General features: G+C 41.1%; 1 protein-coding gene across 9 annotated transcripts in view; it reads right to left on the reverse strand.

Moving 5' to 3' along the window:
- Positions 1-24,161, reverse strand: part of GRAMD1C (GRAM domain containing 1C) — a 78,720-nt gene that overhangs the window by 24,413 nt on the left and 30,146 nt on the right. For 4 of the 9 annotated variants that reach the window (XM_065573329.1, XM_024111991.3, XM_065573333.1 and 1 more), the window contains 6 exons: positions 21,735-21,819; positions 17,658-17,761; positions 15,394-15,489; positions 13,332-13,412; positions 4,839-4,957; positions 3,474-3,597 (listed from right to left, as the gene is read on the reverse strand). In XM_065573329.1, the coding sequence (XP_065429401.1) occupies positions 3,474-3,597; positions 4,839-4,957; positions 13,332-13,412; positions 15,394-15,489; positions 17,658-17,761; positions 21,735-21,819 (609 nt within the window). Of the gene's footprint in view, positions 1-3,473; positions 3,598-4,838; positions 4,958-8,841; positions 9,310-13,331; positions 13,413-15,393; positions 15,490-17,657; positions 17,762-21,734; positions 21,820-24,161 lie in introns of those variants that run through there. The other 5 variants (XM_042845552.2, XM_024111994.3, XM_024111992.3 and 2 more) reach the window with 5 other exon arrangements.

The following is a 24,161-nucleotide window of genomic DNA, read 5'->3' on the forward strand; positions in this document are numbered from 1 at the left end:
CCAGCACTGAATTTGTGAAGTCAATATAAAAAGGCAAGGTATTTCCAACACCAAAATAAAGGGAAAATTGAATTACGGAAGCAAATTAATCAGATACTGGTATTGAATCGGAAGCAATTAGTGAATTCCATGCAACACAATGTAGTGCAAAGGAAGAAGTAGGACAATGGGAGGGGGGAAAAATAATTCAGTGCATCAGTATTTCAGCATCAAGATTCTCCAGTCTGGGTGAGGAGAGCGATGAAGCAGCCATTTGTGGCAAGCACTTTTTGTGCAGATAGCAGACAAAGGTCCCATCCATCTTTCCACACCTGATACAGATACAAGGAATTCTTATTCTGATGGTATTTTGACAGAGACCATGGATTTGAAGAAGACAGGGGAGTTTAAACCACCCAAGGCAACGGGTTAAGCATGACACTTCTGAGAACAAAGCCCTTCCCAAGACATACTGGCCAACGAGAGATTTTTTTTATGCATGCATGACATATGCCTTATAAACCCAGATTTCTCGTACCTTTCAGCCATAACACCTAAGACAAGGGCTAAAGAGAAATATTAACTTTAAAAAAAAACAACACCTGCTACTAAAAATCAAAAAGCAGTAGGAGGCACATACATAGTCTATTGGTTCCATGGATCCTCAAGAGGAGCTGAAAATGTACAGTGAGGGAGGTGGTGTCGTACATCTCTTTGAAACCCCAAATTTGGCACCAAGCTTGGCAAACCTTCTCCTAAGACTTTCTTGGTGCTACTAGTGCCTAGTAGAGTCCAAGAATGGGGATCAGTGCATGCAATTTTTGTCAAGGAGAACAGCACCATGAGTCTTGATGGCTGTGCACCAATTTCTGGCGGCAGGGAAAATTAGGCAACAGACTGGTGTATACTGTTAGATGCACTGTGCTTTAAAAGAAAACCACGACTGATGGTGCACACAAAGGCTGCACACTTTATTTTAAAAAAATTAGAGAGTTAATAAAAACAAATTCCTAGTTTGTCAAGCAGAAACAAACATTAACTGTGGGATACAAAAGCCCTTGAAATGTTCTTGAGATTACATTATATCAACTATGAAAGTATTAGAATGTATCACTAAAGGTTAATCATAGTAAAACTGAAGACAGACTTGAATGCAGAGATGGCTGTTCAAGACCCTGGGGCAAGTCCTGTTTGCAGAGGTCTGACACTGCCCGCTCTCCCTCCCCCAAAAAACTCAAGTGGGATTTGTCATAAATGGTGATGAAGTTGCAATACTCTTCATTCTTCCTTGAATCTTTTGCCACGGGGCTTACTAGAACCAGGCTATACTTTCCGGACCTCTCTCACTGTGAGGATCAAGGAGCCGTCATGCTGTATGCTGATGGCCTATTTCCTTATGGCTACTGAAATATTTATTATTGAATAAACTCACATCATTGTGACCTGTCTGCAGGATGCATGTAGGATTCAGAAGACATGCATTGGATGGATTTATTAATGTAACTGGAAATACCACCTGGAATAATGATGGGAGCAAAAACACTCCATTCAAAAGCACAACCTGGCAAATATTTGCTGTATTTAAACAGCATTAAAGGTGGCCTGCAAAGGGTGGGAAATGCTGTACTTTTCCCTTGTTTTTCTTCTTTAGGAAGAATAAATAAGGCATGAAATATTTTTCCTCCTCCTGCAAGTTACTGGGCTCAGTACAGGGGTAACTGGGAGAAATTCTTCAGTCTGGGTTATGCTAGAGGCCAGACTTGATGATTACAGAGGACCCTTCTATTCTTAACATCTATGAAAACAATCACAATTGTCGGCGTCTTGTTTTTCTGAGATCTCCATGGATGACTCAAATGTGTAATGGGAGCTAAAATATACACCATACATATATCACATCACATTAGTTCCTATGATGTCAAAACCCTACCAGTTCTCCATAGGTTCTTCAGGAGCAGACAAGATCTGAATTTCTCATGTGAAACAACAAGAAGAATCCTTCAGCCCTTTATTTTTTTAATTTTCTTTTGGGGAAAAAAGGTTCAGTCCTTCTTTATACATCAAAAAGCAGCAAAAATGGAACGAGTCAGTTTTTCCCCTTTTGCAGGTCACCTCTAAACTACATCATGAGTTTTCATGGATTTACTCAGACATCTTATGGCAGCAATACTTTAATAACTACTGAAACTCTCTATTCGTTCTGTAATCCTGAAATATCTGCATTCTGTCACTCAACTACTTTAGCAAATACCACACAAAATGTATACCTAAATAGAACTGTCATACATTTTGTAAGTTATGCAATAATCAAATACCCCAGATCCATCTCTCTCAAACTTCAATGAGCTCTGATGCGAAGAAATATACTTCAACAAATTGAGCCTGTGCATAGGATTGGAGCCTATATTAATCAAAATGGCACTACTGGGTGAGATTTTCAAAGGCACTTTCATTGTTACAGGGTTAGCCGTAACTTTTCCCCTTGTTAGGCCTCCATTGAGCACACGCTTTCAAATGACAGGTCCTGCACCTCCACTCCTCTCAGGGTGGAATCCCACGGTTCTCCCACCCTAGGCTACAGCACCTGTTCACCATACATGATTCCTCAGCAGGCCCAAATGCATTTAGCAGTGTAAGAGACCTCCCTTTTTGAGCTGTGACCAGTACAATGCAGGGACTCAGAATAGTTTCTTTCAAAGTATTACTTATCCATAGGAACATAGCATTCTGAGAAAAGGGCTAAAACTACAAAGCCTATACACACACCTTGTCTTACCTAAAGCCTAGGTAGGTCTAACTTATCCTACACACTCCAATCTCTAGGTCAATCTGTTCCCCCAGTAGTCCAATCCTCCCTCTAAGCTCACTTCTTTTAACAAATCCTTACACCTAGAATAATTATAGGGAAGTGTGAGGAGATTCTAATCTGGAACAAAAATATCAGGCAAGTGGGTCTGAACATAGAAATGGAAAAAAGACAATAAGAGGTTTTATGGAGCACTTTTCATTTGTAGATCTTAAAGTGCTCTATAAAGATGGATAAATATAATTATCCTCTTTGTACAGATAAAGAAACGGAGTCACACAGATTTGCAGTGTCTTGTCCAAAGTCACATGGTGAGTCAATGGCTGAACAGGGAATGGGACGCCAGGAGCTCCCCACTCCCGACCCAGTTCCCTATCCACTTGATCACACTGCCAATAAATAATAATGTATCATTTAAGTAAAAGAAATTCAAAAGTGATCAGAACTACAAACAATCCATTTCATGTGAATGCTAGCAGCCAGCAGGGCAAAAGTCTTAAAACACTGAAAGATGAATAACTGACCTTAACCCATTCACCTCCAGATGCTAAAATCTTCTAAACTGTCCTCATCTTCTCATCCTTCATAGGTAGGAGGAGGAGTATCCTCACATACACACACTTAAGGATGTATGATTTACACATTTGTATTTGTTAAGTACAGCAAGAGAGGCTTTCTAAATACTTACTCCTGTCAGTGTGTTTCCATGGAATGGCTCTGCCTCTACTATCTGAATGACGGGTTCATGAATTTCACGGATTGCTTTGGGTAATTTTTCATCTCTGTCTCCAGAATCATCACAAATGCTGGATCTGTCCAAAGCAAAAAGATAATAAAGACAGTGTTCATTTAATTTCTTAGCATTTATGGCACCAAACTCATACTTTTGGAGATTTATTGAATTTAAAAACATGCACTACAAACCATTAATTGAATTGCCACATAAGACTGCCAGCTCAGTCATCCCACATCCAGTTCATTAACCCATCAAGCTACCCTGTCCCCAAGTGCCTGTGAGAAAACCCTGGTTTAGCAGTGTGTCTGGAAAGTTAATAAATCAAGGCTATGGTGAACCAAGGGAGAAAGTTAACATTGTGGATGGTAGGGAGATAAAAGTATCTTAGGTCTCAAATTGAAAAGTTTTGTCCTTTTAATTATTATTATAATAGGCATTTTTCTTACACCCATCCTTCTAGCATCCTATGTCAAAATATTTTGAAGATTATACTATGAAACATTAAAAATAAACAGGCAGGGGCTTTTTGGGGGATATACACATTTCCTCAGCATTTTCATTCAAAACACAACAGCACTAAGTGTTAGTGCATTCATTAATTTTTGTTCACTTTTATAAGAAGTGCCCATCTAAGGGCATGTAGAAAATTAAAACCACATTGTTTAAAGAGTAAAGCTGAAAATTAACAATTTTGCTCCAGGTCATTTGAAGGAGTCAAATAAACTGTATCAGAACCAGAAAGAGACACTGATAAATCCACTTTCATTGGCCAATAATAATAATTAACCAACTGTAAAATGGTGAAAAATAAAGCAGCAGTTTTAAGTGTTTCAGTTTTAATAATCTAACACAGAGGGTCTCAACCTGGGGTTCATGAAAAGGTAGCAGAGGGTCATAATCCCTCAGCAATATCCATACTACTTACTAGGATGATGGGCCTGACTAGATTCTAGCATGGGGAAGATTGAGAATCCCCAATCTAAAGTGGCATTAGTAATACAATATGGGGTTTTTTAAAAATATGACACACAATTCCTAGATTCCTTTACCTGAACAGAACCAGGAAAAGCTATGGAAACACGAGCTTCCTCTTACTTCTCCACACTAAGGGGGTCTCAGTTCTGCTCAACCTACAATAGAGTGAAGGCAATCGAGTCTTTATGCCTAGTCAGTACTTCAGCCCCTTTGCTAAGGCTGCTAAAATGCGTACAGATTAGTGCCAGTAATGGAGGCAATTTTGAAGGAGGATTTTAAGACAGAGTTGTGGAAACAGTTTTCTATTTCCATAAAAGATAAGTATCTGTAATATCTTCTTACCTAGATTGTCCATTGTCTTCAGAGGAGGAGTAAAAGCTCTCCATCTCCTCACTGTTCAGGCCCAGCTCAGAGCCATAGCTCTGTTGTACCAGTTGCCAGAACTCCTGTTTGGTCAGTCTCTGAAAAGAGAAAGCACATTGTTGGTCAAAAGCTGCAGTGAAGAGCTACTTCTTCTACCTGTTCACAAACAGATTATTTGACCCCAGACATATCTGGATCCTTCCCTGTTATTTTTAAGAAAGCTTCTTGCCTAACAAACAGCACCCATTTTAGACCCCACTGCACTTGGTAGCCCTCTTTAGAAATATAAAGGAGACTCTCAGCTTCCATTTTTAAATAGCTAATCTTCTAGCCAAAACAGGCTTGATAACATCACCCAATATAAACTGATCACTAGAGCTGAAAATTCATGACTGGTTTTTCCTTAATTTCACAGGTTACTCCCATTCCACCCCTCCACCCCAACCCCCAAACAGCTGCCCAGAGCTGCCCTTTGGGGCTCATGAAAACTATAAAGTCACAGTCCCTTGACTTGAGCCTCATCATTCAGGCTGCCACTGTTGACAATGGGGTATCACAAATTCCCTCCCAGCCAAATTGCCTGCAGCTCAGCTGGCTTCTTCGCTGAATAACAAGACAGTTCAGCAGCTCGAGAGGTAGAATGGTCTAGTTCAGTGGCTCTCAAACTTTTGTACTGGTGACCCCTTTCACATAGCAAGCCTCTGAGTGTGACCCCCCTTATAAATTCAAAACACTCTTTTATATATTTAACACCATTATAAATGCTGGAGGCAAAGCGGGATTTGGGGTGGAGGCTGACAGCTCACGACCCCCCATGTAATAACCTCGCGACCCCCTGAGGAGTCCCGACCCCCAGTTTGAGAACCCTGGTCTAGTCAGTGACTAAGCACAAGGGACTGCTACATTCAAATCCCTGCTCTAAACAGACTACCTCGGTGGCCTTTATCAAGTCACTTCTCTCCATGCCTCAATTTCCCCATCTGCAAAATGAGGATGATCACACTTACCAACCTCACAGGGGAGATGTAAGGAGTAAGCAGTCAATGCCTATGATGCACTAGAATTCACCATAGTACACAAACCATAAAGCTTATTTGGACAACTATCCCTTTTAAATTCATATTTTACACACAAGGTTGTGTTAGTTCTATGAGACCGCCTACGTTGAACTGGGCATTCTAGAGAACATAAAGCAGGCAAGCTGCCTTTCACTAATTTGCTTACATTCTAGGAACTACTATTATTTGTTGTTTGGATTCAAGTAATGCCTACAGGTCCCAATCAGGATCTAAGCCTTCTTGTATGAGGCACAGTGGAAACACGGCATAGGAGACAATCCCTTCAAAGAGTTTATAGTCTAATCTAATAGAAATCGCCAACAACAAAAATCAGATAAGTGTCACTTTATGAAAGGTTAGCACAGGTTAGGGTAGCAGATCCAACAGATCAGCACTCTATCACTGTACTAAATAATAATACTGCTATTTGTTTCTAGTAATAGCTTTGAGGATGCACAGCGAAAAGCTTGTTTGAAGGAGTGATTTGAAAGTCCCCAAATCCTTAAACTGCTTCTGGGCATAGAGGTGTGATCACTGAACACAAAAGGTGGCAGAAAAATGGTTTCATAAGTCTGTCCATAAATACCAAGGCTCTCTCTAGCCACTCCCTTACTCCCACTCATCCCTGCACCTTCCCAACATGTTGCCCTCATATGTCTGAAATGCTTCCTTATCCCAGTGCAATAAAACACATCCCTCCTCTTTCAAATAGCTCCTCAAAGCCCACTTACTGTGCATCCTCAGTCTCTATAGTTTATAAATATTTATTTCTGGTAGCATCCACAATGCACTGGGTACTGAGTCCCATCATCTGGTGCTGGTAATCGGTCACAGACAAAGTAGTACTTGTGCAAACTATTGATAACAAATCACAGTGTATTTAATCACAAGCTCTTCAGGGCAGGAACTGTCCCTTTAATATGTTCGTACAGCACCTAGCACCATAGGGCTCTGAGCCTGATATGAGTCTCTAGGTGACACTGCAATACAAATAAATACTAGAATACAAACACAGATCAAGACAGGCACCTTGGGTAAATTTGTCAAAAGTGCTTAAATGACATTCAGAATTACCATGATCTTAATTCAATGTAGCTTTATTCACTTCCAAAGTGAACTCAATGAAGGTCACTAATTCTGAATAAAAGTGTCCGAACAGGGTTGAATTAATCCACTTTAATTCACACCTCCAGTTAACTCAGATTAATTTTCCTCAGTGTGCCTGTTTAGTCAAACCCCTCATCACATTTGTCAAAAGGGATTTAGGAGCTGAAGTCTCATTGTCTGATTTAGGTTTCTAAGTGCCTAAGTCACTTTTAAACATTGTACCCTGTCTGCCCCATGCTCTGTAAAGACCCCATATACCGTTAGCACTCAGCTACAAATAAATCATATGCATACAACGTTTTGAAAAGTAATATACACAGTTTAAAATGCAACTAATGTATTAATGGCCACACTTCAGTGTTTCTTCACTTGTCATGAATGTTTTCTTGGACATTCTTAGAACAGAAGAACCGTCTGCTTCCCTCTCAAGATCTAAAGGATAGGACACTAGACTAGAACTTAGGAGATCTGGGTTCTTTTCACAGCTGTGCCAGTGACTCCCTTATGACTTTGGGTAAGTCGTGTAAAAGATATGTGCCTCAGTTTCCGCATGAAGCTTACACACTTCTGTAAAACACTGAGTTTTACAGATGGACAGAACTACACCTCTACCCCGATATAACGCTGTCCTCGGGAGCCAAAAAATCTTACCGCATTACAGGTGAAACCGCGTTATATTGAACTTGCTTTGATCCACCAGAGCGTGTAGCCCCGCCCCCCAGTAGCGCTGCTTTACCGCATTATATCTGAATTCGTGTTATATCGGGGTAGAGGTGTACCTAAATAGTAAGTTACTATTATCTGGTAAAAAGCAACAGAGAGTCCTGTGGCACCTTTAAGACTAACAGATGTATTGGAGCATAAGCTTTCGTGGGTGAATACCCACTTCGTCAGACGCGGGTATCTGGTACTGACGGCTGCCAGAGACAAGATACTGGACTAGACAGACCACTGATATGAGACAGTATGGTTATTCTTATGAATACACAAGGCTATTACTCTCGGGAAGGGTGAGGGGAATCTTAGAAATGTGCTCAGATACCTCCTTTATAGAAGTCCAGTGCTAGGTTTTTCATTTCATTGTTAAGAAATTGAGCCAGATTTCCCCATCCACCAATAAAATTCACACTTTGACCTGTGCTCTCAGGTATTCTCAAGAAGGGTAAGAAAAAGAGAAAGGATCCAGACACTTAACTCCATATCCATAAAATAAACAACCAGTCTCAAAGTCCATTTTCCTTGCTGAAAAGAACTCGAAAAAAGTGGGAAAGAAGGCATAAGTAGTTTATGGATGTGAAAGAAGAGTGTCATTAATGGTCTCTAAAGAAGCTGGAAACTGTGTATCAGCCATGATCCATATAGATCAATGGAATCAAACATTATGAATGAAGTAATAACGTAAGAACAATTTACAATTTACAAGAAAAATCATTATCGGTGAAAATCAAAATATCGGTGCATTAAATACATTTAAAAAAAAAGACACCATTGTTCTGCTTACTCTAATTGCAGGGTTTTGCAATAGTGACAGCAATTTAAAGATACAAAAAAGGTAACACACAAGCCCGAATATGTAGCAATCCATATATATATATATACCCATATACACACACACACACACACGATTTTTCTTATATTACTATTATATCTTAAGACTTCCACAAATGCAGAATGTATTTGGAAGTTATATTTTAAAATGTTCCGCTTCAACAACTATTGATTTATTAAGGCTACTAGCAGATTTCTGATTATGAAAGCACGGTTTTTAATCACATTTGCTCTGTGTCCCTTTCAACAGAAAGTGGGGAGAACCTTACATTTTCAATTCTCAAACTCCTCACCTACTTAGCCAACTTCATATTGATGCTCAGGAAACAGGATCGCACCAAAAGACAGCAACCTGTGCTTCTGGGGTTGTAGAACTCTCCTGCATTCAGAAGCACGTAATTTCACCCCAAAGGGCTGAGTTTTCTGTGAAGCAGATGAACCCAATGGGCCGCATGGCTAACAAGCAAGTCCAAAAACTCAGAAGAACAATTCCCAGCCCATGCTAGTTTGGCTCTAATCAAGACCCAATGGGCCTTGAGCTGTCAACATGAAGACGACTCCACTACACAATGGCAAAACTCCTGGGGTAAGCAGGCTGCTTACATTGTTGTTTATTAAGACGTATCTTTGCCTTGTCGAAGATGGACTGTGCTGTTCTTTCAAACCTGTTTCTCCGTAACTTCCTGCTTGGCAGTATCAGACCTGTTCACAAGGGGGTTGGTTTGCCTGCAGAACTGGAAGTTGTGCTAGATTCCGGACCAGTTCCTAGGCCGCTCCCACTAAGGAAGCGTAGGTAAGCACGGTTTGTTAAAGACACAGTCTGGTTTTCCTTTCCTCTCCCAGACATATTAAACTGCACTTAAAGTTCCTTTATAGCAAGAGACAGCTGGAGACAGACTTATTTAAACACATTTTGAGTTTTACAATGCCCATTCATTCAAGCAGTATTTTAAATATCTAAAGACATTAAAGAATGCCTTGAATCTAACACACTGCTTCTCAAGGGAGTGGCTTCAGAAGCTGCAGCTTTTGTCACTAACAGCTCCATTTAAAGCAGGTTAAGCCACTGTTTACTGCAAGGAGAGAACCTTCTTTTTTGATGACATTCCTGCATTGCTAGCACAGCTCTCTTATCAGGCCTCTTCATTTAACCTTTTCACTGCTGTCAGTACACGCATGTGCCACAGCATGAGTTTTAAACGGAAAAGCAGGACATACTATGCCCAACCACACTGAAAGAGAAAGTGTTCTTGCTACCTTTATCTGTTCAGTGCTGAATTATGTCACTTGTCTATTACAGTTTAACAGCAGGCAAGTTTTTGTGCTTTACACAGTAACAATACCACCTTGCATTTTATATATAGATGTTGATCCTATACGGGATTTTTCTTCCACAGATTTCAAAGCTGGGATGAAACCAGGCAGTTCTGCTGCTAATAAAATCTTGACATCATACCACATCATCATTTATTTTATGACATAATTTACTAGAAGACCAACTTGCAAAGGTGCTAGAGAGTTTAAAAGACGAATCATACTATTTTTCATATCCCTCTACCTCACAAATCAGATTGCCTTAGTACGAGTCCAACTGTACATGGTGGGGGAGAAGAAAATATCTAATGCATTTTAAAAAGCCTCCATAAAATAGTTTTCGTATTCATAACATTGCAGTATTAAAGGACTGATATTGCAAAATCTACTAAATCTAGAAACAAAAGTCTTACACCACTGGAAAGAAGAGATTCTCAACTCTTCTGTTTATAGCTCTGGTAATTGATAACGAATGTTAAACTGGTCACTGGTCCAATATCAAATCCTGCCTGTCCTAGGATTCAGGATAGTGCAGTTTTCGGAGGGAGAAAATTATTTTTGGAGCAGGCAGTTTTGTGGTTCTTTTAGGACCTGTTTGAAGCAGCTCAGAAACATTAGATGTTATCTCAAGTATAGCTGAACTAGTGGGCAAAGTACAGGTGGAAGGGTCAAGAGAACACAAATGCATGCAATTTACTCATGACTCTCATATTAACACATTACATGTTTAAGAATGGCTCAAACAATATAGCTCTTCCTTTGGGAACAGGAGGTCACATGTTACAATCCAACACTAGCATGTGGTTCTTGATACTGCCCTACAATACTTCAGAATGAGCATGGAATGCATTTTTCACAATTATAGGAGTTTGGATGAGAAACTAAACAGACGTTCTTTCTGTGACTCTCTGCAGACTTTCAAGATAAAAGTTAATAGATTCTGGCCAGTTGTGCAGGGGAGTAGGGAGGGAGAAGCACAACAAATTCCCCTCCCTCCCATGCTCCCTTGTGCCCCTGCACAAGGATGGCTAGAATTAGCCTGGGAGAATGCAGTCCCTGCTCCCAATTAGCTCTCTACAACAGCACTAGCTGCTCAAAAGGGAGTGGGGAAAAGACTCCCCCACATACCTCCATCAGCATTGAGGAGTTGGCTGGCTGCAAGGGTGGCAGAGCTATTGCTCTGGTATGTATGCCTTGGAAACTTCAAGAGGAATTCTAGCTACTTGATCCCACACCCCTAAAGCTCTCTTCTGCCTCCTGCAATGTAATTGCACTCAGGAGCAATTCTGTACCCAGCAAAGGGGGAAGGATAGCTCAGTGGTTTGAGCATTGGCCTACTACACCCAGAATTGCAAGTTCAATCCTTGAGGGGGCCATTTAGGGAACTGGGGTAAAAACCTGTCTGGGGATTGGTCCTGCTTTGAGCAGGTGGTTGGACTAGATGACCTCCTGAGGTCCCTTCCAACCCTGTGATTCTATGAAAGCTCAAAATAGCTAATTGACTAAACTAAAATTCAGAGTGAAAAATAAATCCAAAACTGCTAAGGAAGAGAACTTGCAGGAGTTAAAACTGAAACCTGATTACGAGTTATACTTGTTCTGTTAGAAATCAGAAGCACTTTTGTTATGTTTGGTCAGGGTTTTAATGACATGCCTGATTAGATTTTGCTTTGCTGATTCTCCCTCAACAAAATGCAAATGGACATTTATGACACCAAGGGACTATAGGACGTGAAGCTACTAATATACATTTCAGTGTCTGTGAAATTTATTATATTACGGATAGGTCAATAGTGACTCTACATTAAGACAGCATACACTTTTTAAAATATTGACTAACTTGATGAGGAAATTTTCAAAATGCTCCCTTTTTGACTAATGACAGAGATAATTTTTTAAAATATTGCCACAATAGCTCTCTAATGCCATAGGCTTCCCCCTCATTCAGCTTCCCTAGCCACCATGACAATGTGAAAATAATTTTTCTCCCTCCCAAGGCATTCACAAGGGGAGACAAGCAGGCTCCCCAGTAATTGACGGGGGCACAGAGCTCCTCCGGCCCCGGGGTGGGAGCTGACAGCTCCTTCAGCCCCAGGACGGGGCCCAGAATGCGCCCCTCCAAAAACAGTGAAATTTAAATTCCTGCACATGCCCCTGCCTCCTTTTATTATTAGTAACATCAATTTTTATCCACGATGAGCTGGATTAAGATACAGTATCCATACCCATTCCTGTAGTAGTAACATCTACAAGAAAATGTGTCCAGTACAAGAAAAATATGAGGTTGGAGTGATTGTGCACTTGAATAGGAGACAGTGAGGAATTGGGTGGATACATTGTAGTTGTCTATACTGGATGCTGGAATTGAAAAAGAGTTTGACATGGAGTTATGAGTGTGACAGTATATTCGGTTTGTAAGGGATGTGGATTTGTGGCTGATCTGGAAGTTAAATGTTACCTTAAATGGTGTTTTCCTTGAATTTTAGTGTTTGTATTTCTTTTAAACACATTTGAGCCACCTTAACTCTAAGTTAGCTAAGATTATGTGCAGGATATGTATATAAACAGTGCAGCAGATTTAAGTCTCTGGGGGACATTCTCCTGCAATGTTATATTTGTGTATCTTGGTGCTTAGCTGCCTCTGTTTTGAAATATTAAAACAATGAGAACTGTGAGTTATAGCAAAGAGATCCAGAGAAGCATGTTATTTGCATTGACTCTTTGCAACAAACATGTCATTGCATTTTCTGGAAGAATCATCAGATTAAGTGTACACAAGTTGCCATATGAATCAAGCTACCTAGCAGAAGTTGCCAAAACACACCTGTATGTAGTTCAGCCTTCATCTTTGTTGTGTCTTTTCAGCTCAAGGGTTATATTGAGCTGGTTGGCAGAGGGTTCAACCTAGTTTACTTTTCTTGAGATGATGCCAATTTGTTTTCCAGAATCTAAGCCTATTCATAAAAAAAAAGTCTCTCTCTTATGGTCACAAAGATGACCTTAAAAATGTGAACCAAATATAAATCAATCCAGTAATATCTGCCTGAGTTTACAGATAGCCTGAAACAATAGCTCCAAAAGAGGTGTGAGCTGCTCTGCCATCTCAACGGAGTTATTAACTTTGCAGATAATGACAACATTTTAAATGTAAATGCAAGAAAAGAGAAGAATCATCATATTATGAAGATCTTCTTTGACTGGAGTCTCATTCTGGAATCTGAAGTGAGTGGAGCCTGGGAGAGTACCAATACTTTCTTCCACCCCACCCCAACTTCGACTATTGATTGGAATACTTGAAGAACCAAACCTCTGTTTCTGAAATCATTTAGCCTCCAGTGCAGGTCTTGTGCTCACTAGAGAAAGTGATCCTTAGCCTTTTTTTTTTTTTAATAGTATTGATCAGCTACATTACTCCCCCCCTCCCCTAAAAAACAAAAAACCTTACCTTGTCCAGCAGTGCATTCTGCCATAAGCGGAAGATACTGAGGTAGCTTCTATCTCTAGCACTGAAGGATGTGAAGAAAAACTGTATGGAAGATAAGATGATAGCTTGCTTTATTGAATTCCCTCAAAATCATGGCCCCAGGGAAATGGATTAATACCTACAACTAGGCAGTCAATGTGATATGCAGCTATTGAGGACACTTACTGAAGCCTGTACAAAGAGCTAGATTCCCACTATCTATACCAGGGGTCGGCAACGTTCGGCACGCAGCTCGCCAGGATAAGCACCCTGGCAGGCCGGGCCAGTTTTATTACCTGCTGACGCGGCAGGTTCGGCCAATCGCAGCCCCCACTGGCCGCGGTTCACCGTCCCGGGCCAATGGGGGCAGCGAGAAGTGGTGCGGGCCACGGCTTCTCGCTGCCCCCATTGGCCCGGGACGGCAAACCGCGGCCAGTGGGGGCCGCGATCAGCCGAACCTGCCGCGTCAGCAGGTAAATAAAACTGGCCCGGCCCGCCAGGGTGCTTATCCTGGCGAGCCGCATGCCGAACGTTGCCGACCCCTGGTCTATACATTATATAAAACATTTTTGTTGTTTTTTGTGGCATCTACTTGCAAGCACTTACTCCAGTATAAAAAATGTCCTCTATATCATTTATCTGCTCCCTTAACCTCTTTCTCCCACTTGCACCTTCATGTGTCTTCATGTATCCCTCTACGCTTGCAACAGTCTCCACTTACCAGTATCCTCACCCTCCTCCTTCACACCCACTGTTCGCATGATTTTTTCTTGCTAATCTTCTCACCAAGGCCTGGCACATCATCCTTTACCTCAGGGGTTCTCAAACTGGGGCTTGTGACCCCTCAGAGGGGTCATGAGCTTATTACACGGTGGTCGCAAGCTGTCAGCTTCTACCTCCAAGCCTCGCTTCGCCTCCAGCATGTATAATAGTGTTTAATATAAACAACTGTGTTTTTAATGTACAAGGCGGTGTTGCACTCAGAGGCTTGCTGTGTGAAATTGGTCACCAATACAAAAGTTTGAGAATCTCTGCTTTACCTAATCTGCTCTTTTGTGTTTTGCCTTGTCATTCACTGTTACTCATTCCATTTTTTAAAGTTTGTAACCTGTTCAGCACAGGGATAGAATCATGTCCTTTGCAGCAGGTAAAAACTAGTAAGACTCATGGGACCCATTATGGAACTGCAAGGGTCTCCCTTCGGTGTCAGCTATATTGAATAAGCAGCCAACTGGACCCTTCCTCAAAAACATCAACAGGCTCATACTAAGCACCTGTCACCCTGTTTTTGGCCTAACAGTTTTGTTTTTCTGGGAGGGAAGGTTACTGAAAAGGCAGGCTAACCTATTGCAACTTGCTCTTTGGAATCCCTTTGAAATTCACCCAGAAGCTACAGCTAGTGCAGAATACAGCACCCAGGAGGCAGGGAGAAGCTCCTAATTATACCAAAACCCATTACAAAACAGCCCTATTAGCATTTAGCAACTGTCTTCCAAGAATGTGTTTTATTTATAGAGGTTGCAAAACATCAAATTCCAATGCAAACCCACTCTGAAAAGGAAATCCCTAAAAATGGCATCATGGGGCCCTGTGTTTATTGTGTTCACTGATTCCACAGCAACTGTGCTCCAATAACAAGTAAAAAGATATTACTAGTTTTTAGCTCTGACTCACTGGGTTCTTTCTGGCCTAGGCATCATCACTAGTAATACAGATTTTGCAACTGAAACTTAGCTGACAATTCTGTTGATGTTACAGAATAGACTTTGACATCCTCTCCCACAGCTGTGCTGACACTGCAGTGCTAACCCAAGTAAAGAGTAGTAAACACTTGTTGTAGTCACCAAAGTTATCAGATCTGATTGTGACACACACAGGGAGCAGATGTGTGGAGTAAGATTTTCTTTTTTTTAAAGAAACAGTCACTTCTCTGATCATAACTGCAGTTTAAATATACAATTGGGACAGTTGCCTTAGCCAACAGGAATCAACAAATGCTCCACCCCAGGAATTATTATGAAAAAAGGAAATACTAGCTTTTCACCTTCTCCCCTTCTGTTACAATTTGGATGGCATTTGGGATGAGCCGCGCAGTCTTCTCCTTTGTCATGAAGGTTATATCCTTCAAGGCAATAGAAATCTGAACAGAAATAGATACAAAAACACACATAGAAAAGTTATAAATCCCAGAAATCCACAGGGCACAAGACACGCAAGAGGAACTCAACATCAAACTAACCCAAGCTACTTGAATAAAGCATAGAAGATGTAGGGTGCAAGACACTAGGACCAGCCTTAAGCACAAGCATACCAAAGCCTTGTAATTCACAGCCCCGCCCAGCCCAGCTAAGCGCACCAGGACCAAATAGTGAACTAACAACTCACTGCACCCTTACCACTCCCACAGCAAAACTAGAAGATTCATGACCCAAACCCTATCCTGACAGCAAGCTGAGCCCCACAAATCTGAATACCAATCCTGGCTGCTACACTGGAGAAGACATTTGTACTCCCTTTTTCTATTGTAATGTCTCATTTCTGCTAGCAGCCTGACAGATGTGCATGCAGGTACATTTGCCAAGTGGTGTGCAGCCCAGGGCATGGGTCACTTGCAGGTTTACACTAGTGTAAATGGTGGAGTCTCTGTATCTTGATGTCTTTCAACCATGATTTGAGGACTTCAGTAACTCAGCAGAGGTTAGGGGGTCTATTACAGGAGTGGGTGAGGTTCCATGGCCTGCAATGTGCAGGAAGTCAGACTAGATGATCACGATGATCCCTTCTGGCCTTAAAGTCTACGAGTCTATAAACACTGCTGTGGGGTCTCCCGAGTTGACGTATGGGGTGCAGGCATGCACTCTGCACATTAGTACAGGTGACACTTGAACTGCAACCATCTAGAATGTTAATAAGCAGCTCCCCAAGGTGATCCAAAAAAGAGCTTCCGTCTGGTCAGTCAGTAAGAGTTATAGCATGCTTGTTTCAGCTGGAAGCCATCTTTGCATAGCTTATACACACAAGGCCGAAGATCCAAATAGAAAAATCCCATCATGGTCTTTTGGCGTTTCCTTTTAAACACTTCACCTCACATCCATCTCCGGTGTAACTCCAGCATTGAGCTCAATGGAGTAACCCCACGGATGAATTTGACTTCTTGGTATAGACAATCTAGATCATTATGTTGAATAAAACATTTCAACAGTTTTTCTATATTTTATGTATAAACAGGCTATTTATCACTTCTCCTGCATTCTTCAAAAAGCACTGGTACTGTCTAATCCAAAAGATCTCAAACTTTTTCACAGTGTGGACTACATTTTAATTCAGAAATTGTTAACGCCTCCATCCCCTTCCACTGGCAATTGGGCAGACCACCCTTCCCTTCCCTATTCTCAACTGCATAACATCCCTGTGGCAACTACAGCAATTGCTCTCATGAAAAAGTAATATAATTTTAGCTGCTTTTTAATGCACTTTAGGAGCTGAAAATAAGAAGGAGCCAGCACCATGTGGACATCCAGCTTTCTTCAGACCACTGGAAAGACACTGACCATAATTTCAGAACCTTTAGCTAAGATATTTTACAGAAAACATTTCTCCGACAGGGAGTCTGTATTCTGCAGCAGTTCTGATGTAGGTCCAAGCTAGTCTTATTTCTAAAACTGTTAATTTGCGTCAGTGGAATCCACATGGACAGTTAATCCGTGGTGGGCTAGTGCAGGGTACATTCACATCCCCACTTACCGTGAATTAACTGTTAGTGTAGGCAAGCCCACATCAGCAGCTAAATCAAATTGCATGTTTGCAATACAGGGAATGCCAAAACAAACCAGATGAGAACAGATATAAGGGCATGGAGATCCATCTGAGTACACATAATATAATACACCCATTCTTTCATAAAAGGCAAAGTATCTTCATGAAGAATCTTTTTTTTTTGGCAGAGGATTAAAAAAAAGTCAAAGAGTGAAAGGGCACCTCAAGTATATGTAGGGGGAAAACCTGCAAAAAATGATATCAGATCAAGTTATCCAATATAGGGATAGAGACAATTTTGAACAGACTGATCTTAGTGTTCCATTGACTTCCAGGCTGCTCTTTGATTTTACTGTACTATAGAGATTTGTGACTCCAGTCACGGCGGCCGGCTGCCTTTTGCAGGACCAGCACCAATGGGATGCCCTCCATGATTACCATCACCAAGAAGGAGCCCTCAACCAGAAAGCTTCAGATATGATCCCCCCAAACAAAAAGGGACAAGGGATTTCTTTTAAGCAAACCAATAACCAAATACACAAAATAACTTACTGTGGTCTCCCATCGGAAGATGTTGCTGTGGAAACAGAGCCAGTTTTCAGAGAGGTACAGGCGTCCCTGCAGCAGAATATCCTTCTGGAGGGCACAGGCATAATCTATACACAAAGACCAAGATGAGCTTACTCACTCATTACAGTCCAATAGGACCAACCTTATTTTTTTCTGTAAATCCAACTCTCTTTGATTTAGAACTCAAAATTAGGGGAATAACTTTCATTACTCAAAAGAAAACTCCATAAAAATTAAACTCATATCGGGCCAAATCTAGTTTACTTTATTTATGACAAGAAATCCTGTTGATGTCCTACATCACCAAAGTCAATGGAATTATTTGTGTGATCAGGGAAAGCAGAACTCTGGCCATTGTGTATTACCCTCTGGTTTCAGGCATCTGGCAAGGCATGGCAGTCAATGAACTTCTGTTTTGCAAAGAAAATCAAGCAGAATATAGAAATTGCACTCTACAAGTCAAGCTACAGGCCACTTGAATGAAGTGGCAGAATACAAAGGCAATATTTTGTCTACTAATTCAGAATATATAAGTCAACCAGTCACACATACCACAATATAATGTATTGTACATTTCTAAGGTGAATCATTTTACACTCCTTATCATATCACAACTCACAAAGAGCTAAAAAATCCATACTTAGTAGAGATCTACATTCTGGCCAGGACACTTCAGTCAGAGGTCTTTTTCAGTCAAGGTTTCTTTTTACTTTTATTACCTATATGAAATGGCCTCTGGCTGAAATATCGCTGCTGGGAACTGACTGTATCTTGAACAGTCCATTAATGCAGCGGTTCTCAAAGTTTTGCTTTCATATAGCCAGCCTCTAAGTGTGACACACACACACCCTTATACATTCAAAACACTTTTAAATATATTTAACACTATTATAAATGCTGGATGCAAAGCGGGATTTGGGGTGGAGGTGGATTGCTCGCGACCACCCATGTAATAACCTCGCAACCACCTGAGGGGTCCCGACCCCCAGTTTGAGAACCCCTGCATTAATGGATCTCTATTAACAACAGCAAGGAGCTAATTCATCTCTTTACTGGTGTCACTGTGATTTAAAGAGCAGAAAGATTCACCATTGAAGCAGTAAGTGTAGGATTTTCGTAAATGCCTAGTACTGGCTTCATTCCTCCCATTGAAGTAAAGGGTAAGATTCCTATTAACTACACTGAAAGCAACGTTAGGACAACATTAAGCCCTTTTGAAAATCCCACCCTAAGAATATAAATTCTATATAAATGCTAGGTTGATTTGTTTTACACATTTGAGGTATTAAATTACATGCATGAGGCTGAAACAACCATGACTGTTATGGGGACATTGTCAGGTGAAACTTGGGCCAAAATTTAGCTTTAATACACATCAACTTTTACAAACTGAGGACCGATAAAAATTTCCTTGAATTTTCCCCCCACATTCAAATGGAAACAGTGGTTTTCAACAAATTAAAATTACCCGGCAATATTTGCAACCCCAATATATGAGAAACTGAAAGCGGAACTGACAAGAAACAAGTTAGAACAGGCTGAAAGAAATTCAAGTTAACAGGCAGCATAGAAAAATTAAAAGAGACACTGTCCAAATCAGTCTTCTGATAGAGAAACCTTTAAATACTGTGTCCTGACTTTTAAAAGAATTCCATCTTAACCCTTTTATTAATTTTTTTTATGCCCTTCTGTGTTTATAAGGGTCTTTTGGGCAGGTATAAGAACATCACCACCAAAACACATTGGGGCCATTTCTCCACCCTATCTCCCTTCTCTCTGTATACCTGCCAACCAGCTGCCTCTTTGGTGTCAGCTTTGCTGCTACTAGTAAACACGCTTCCCTGCAGAGCTCAGGGAAGAATATGCACATGGGGATCCCCCCAGAGTAGAGCATGAGCATGATGCAAGTGATCAGCAACAAAACAATGGAACTGACTATACACAATGGGATGTCAAAATGCACAAAATAGGCAAACCGAAAATTGAGACTAAATGTTAATCCCAGTGCTAGTAACCTATGAGCCGAATTGTAAAAACAGATAAAACGTTAAAGATGAAAACAAACTTTTTAATGAACTGGTGTTCTTCCAATCAGATTTTTTAAACGTTTACACTATGAAAATCTAAGTCACTTAGTTTATAGGATAGGTATGGAATCACTGTCATTTTGGTATAATCTTTATCTCTAATTCTCATAATTATAAGAATGTACAAGAGTAACTACAAAAAAGAAAAACATATTATAAAGAACAGCAGTAGTTACATTTCTGTTGATAACAATGAGTAGGTGATAACTACGTTAAATATTTGTAGATGAATAATAACTATTACAGCTTGGGTTAAAATCCACTATACCAAGCAAATGAATGGTTTTAAGACTGGAGGTCAGAAAAGGTCCTTTTAAATGAATGCTGCTCCCATGGGGTAAAAGAGTAATTACATAAAATAATGACTTTGTTTGCTTCTGACTGAGGAGGTGCTATATTGCTGGGATTAGTCCATCAGCAAGTGTTTTCTTCAAATCCCAGGTAGTCTGTTCATGGCAAATATGCTTAATAGAATTTGCTTCCAGGTGGGTGAAGGTTCTAATTTCTCTTCTATAAAAGCACGTTGCCTCAAAGCAAGGTGAGTTTAGCAACACAATTCATAGCTCATGACTTTGGGGAGAGGGAGTTTTCCCTTTACTCCCCCCCCCCCCGCCACCACCACCACAAAAACGCCACCATTGAGACATAGGAGCCGCCCCTGGCAAATGAATTTTTCACAAACCATTCGCCTGATAAGACACCTGACATAGGTGCCATGGCATATCACCTTCCAGAAGAAATGCCTTCATATTAGACTTCTGCCTTATACAGTCCTTTGAAATAGCATACCAGGAAGAAGTGACAGTTCTGTGCTGCAAGTCCGTTTCTCTCCTCCCTCCGCCATGGGCTGTCTATTGCTTCAGAAAGAAGAGCATCCCAATTCTTCTCCCTGCAATCCTGACCTTCTTAAAAAACAGACTTCTATGCAAGGAGAAAGCTTTCAGGAGTCCCTCTGGACATGTGTTTGTCTGTCTGTCAAGGTAACATCTACTATCCTCTGTGCCATTGCTGCTTTCTCATGGGTGGCAAAATCTCAACCGGCAGTGCCAGAAACAGGACTCATGCAATGACAACTGTGAGCAATGCTTTCTGGGACTTTATCTCCTGCAGAAGCCAGACAGATGGACTGATAGGCATCACTAACACAGTGCTCAACTCCCTGCCAGCCTGAGAAATGGTTGCACTTGGACACATTTTTAAAGATGCTTCACTTAAACCCAGTGTCTCCTTAATGAGAAACACGATTTATTTAATTTTTTTAGGCTTCATTTGTTGAGACTCATTTCAAGAGAGCTTTGAGTTTAGATTCTGTATGAACCCCCTCTCCTCTGTTAAACCTAGTTAGCCTTTGTTAGTTACCATTTTAAAAAATTGCCCCCCTTCACCTCCCTCTCATTCAACATCTGTTAAGTGTCCGAAGCAGCAAAATGTGAAGATGCACCAAATGTATTGCCCATGCCAGGAAAGAGTCCAGTGGCACAAATAAAAATGTCTAGGATATAATTCTAACTCTGCTCTTTCCTCACACTCTCCAAGCCAGTCATAATCCAAACATTTCTGAGCTTATCTATTCAATATGCTGTCCCAGCACATCCTTCTCAGGATGGCCTGGCCTCTCCTTTCCCCTCATGATTGCCTGTGACAGGTGCTACCTTACATACGTTCCATGGCCAATAGGTGTTTTGCCATCTATGGGAAGGATAGGAGAAGTTACCTTAAGAGACACCCCATGACCACCATCCAGAGGGGCTGGAGGCATTCCTCCAGCATAGGAGTCTACTTTTAAGGTCAGGGTTACAGGGAGAAGAGCTGGGCAGCTCTTCTTTGAAAAGCAGTTTGCTGCTAGTCCACATAGGAGGGAGGAGTGAAACTGATTCCCGTGCTATCGCTAAAGTTGTTTGTCAAACACCTGCTGCTGCAACTTTGGCATTATCAACAATAATAGAGTTTGGTTGGTTTGTTCACATCTTACCTACTATGAGCCTCTCCAAATCTGGCAGATGTGAAAACTGTCTCTTAAACTCCTCACTCCTATATTTATAAGTGGAACTTGAGATCTGCAACAATGAAAGGTGAAAGGTTAAAGTAAACAGCTTTATTTTCAGCTACCATCTATCTTCATACTAGCAGGAAACTAGCGATATAGTGCAAAGAAAATAAACACCAGAAGACTGGAAAAGGACAGTATCTAAATGTATTTACCACTGTCATTATGCTCTGTTAGACAATGCTATGCTGCTATAAACTACACCCCCAAATTGAAATATCAGATCTGTTATATACAGCATTGTCTCAGAAATGCAGCTGCACAATGGGATTTTTGCCACTTTCAGTAATTAAACTGGTAGACTGGTGACACTAATGACCAAAGTCCATAGAACAGGTACAAGGCAGGTACCAGCACCACCAGATTCCTGATCCTGCTCTACCTATATGATTCACCCCTTAATAAAGGGACCACTTTTAGGGGTAACAGGGTAATTTGGTCTACAGGGCCCCTTTAAGACTATGGGCTTGTCGGCAGATAGTGAGATCGATCTATCGGAGATTGATGTATCGCGTCTTGACGCGATACATCGATCCCCGAATGTGCTCCCCGTCAACTCCGGAACTCCACCAGAACGAGAGACGGAAGCGGAGTCGACAGGGGAGCGGCGGCCATCAATCCCGCGCCGCAAGGACGCGAAGTAAGTAAATCTAAGTCGATCTAAGATACGTCGACTTCAGCTACGCTAGTCTCATAGCTGAAGTTGCGTATCTTAGATCGACCCCTCCTCCCCAGTGTAGACCAGGCCTTACAGCACTGCAGTGTGTACCACTGTAGTGCTTAATGAAGACACTACCTACAGTGAAGGGAGAGCTGGTCCCATTGGAAGAGTTAATCCACCTCCCCAAAAGACATTAGCTACGCTGATGGGAGAAGCCCTCCTGTCCACATATCGCTGCCTACACCAGGGGTTAGGTTGGCATAACTACGTCGCTCAGGCGTGTGGATTTTCCCTGAGCGACGTAGTTATACCAACATAAGTCTGTAGCGAAGACCAAGCCTTAGCCTCTCTGCTGAGGCTGCCAACAAAGGGGCCAATTGGTACTAACCATGGTGGTGGTTTTTGCAATGTGGATCTAAACTTCAATAATATATAAAGAATTTTGGAATGCCTTCAGTATAAAATGGTATTGTTAAAACAAATTCTAATCTATTCCCTGTTAATAGTAAGGTGATTTACAATAAACTAAACTGCTGCTGTACACATCATCGTGTTTTAGCAACATTGCAACTGAAAGAGGAAGAACTCATCTCCCTGTGTCCCAACAATGAGATATAAACATACCACAAAAGCCTCGTTAAATCTAGTGTGTGAGAAACTTTTATTAAGAGATGTAAGCAACAATTGGCCATTGCTCTTTCTGAATAATAAAGGTGTCAACAGATGCTTGACATGTCCCATACACACACATTTCTGTACCATCGTATCAAGCAGTTCAGTGTAAAATACAATAAATCACTTTTGGCCATTTGACCAGACTCCTTTATAAACCCTTACTCCATTTTCCATGCACTATTACGATGTGCACTGTATCAGTTAACAGCCAGTTGTAGCTGTGAATTTTAAGTTTTCAAAGTAATTCCACCCCAGAGTAAATTAGTCTTTAGCTAGGAGTTATTTTTAGTAAAGGAATGATAGTGATGGCCCAAGCACATTAGCTCTAGGCATAGAATCATAGAAATGTAGGGCTGGATGGGTCCTCAAGAGGTCCTCAAGTCCAGCCCCCTTTGCTGAGGCAGGGCCAAGTAAACCGGGACCATCCCTGACAGGTGTTTGTCCAACCTGTTCTTTAAAATCTCCAGTGACGGGGATTCCACAACCTCCCTTGAAAGCCTATTTCAGAGCTTAACTACCCTTATAATCACAATTTTTTCCCTAATATCTAACCTAAATATCCCTTGCTGCAAATTAAGCCCGGTACTACTTGTCCTACTTTCAAAGGACATGGAGAACAATCAATCACTATCCTCTTTATAGAAGTCCTTCACATTATTTGAACACAGTTATCAGGTCCAGTCTTCTTTTCTCAAGACTGGACATGCCCAGTTTTTTTTAACCATTCCTTATAGGTCAGGTTTTCTAAACCTTTTATCATTTTTGTTGCTCTCTGGACTATCTCCACCTTGTTGACTAATATTCAATTTGTGATTCACTATATCCCCTAGGATCCTTTTCAGCAGTACTACTGCCTTGCCAGTTATTCCCCATTTTGTAGTTGTGCCATTTGATTTTTCCTTCCTAAGTGAAGGAATCCTCATGTAACCTCAGTTCTATGATTTTAACATTCCTATCTGGGACTTCTGCTCCATACTGCCAGAACTGATGACCCTGTATAAATCAAACACTGGTTG

The sequence above is a fragment of the Chrysemys picta genome, chromosome 1 (genome assembly GCF_011386835.1).
Source record: "Chrysemys picta bellii isolate R12L10 chromosome 1, ASM1138683v2, whole genome shotgun sequence".
NCBI lineage: Eukaryota > Metazoa > Chordata > Testudines > Emydidae > Chrysemys > Chrysemys picta.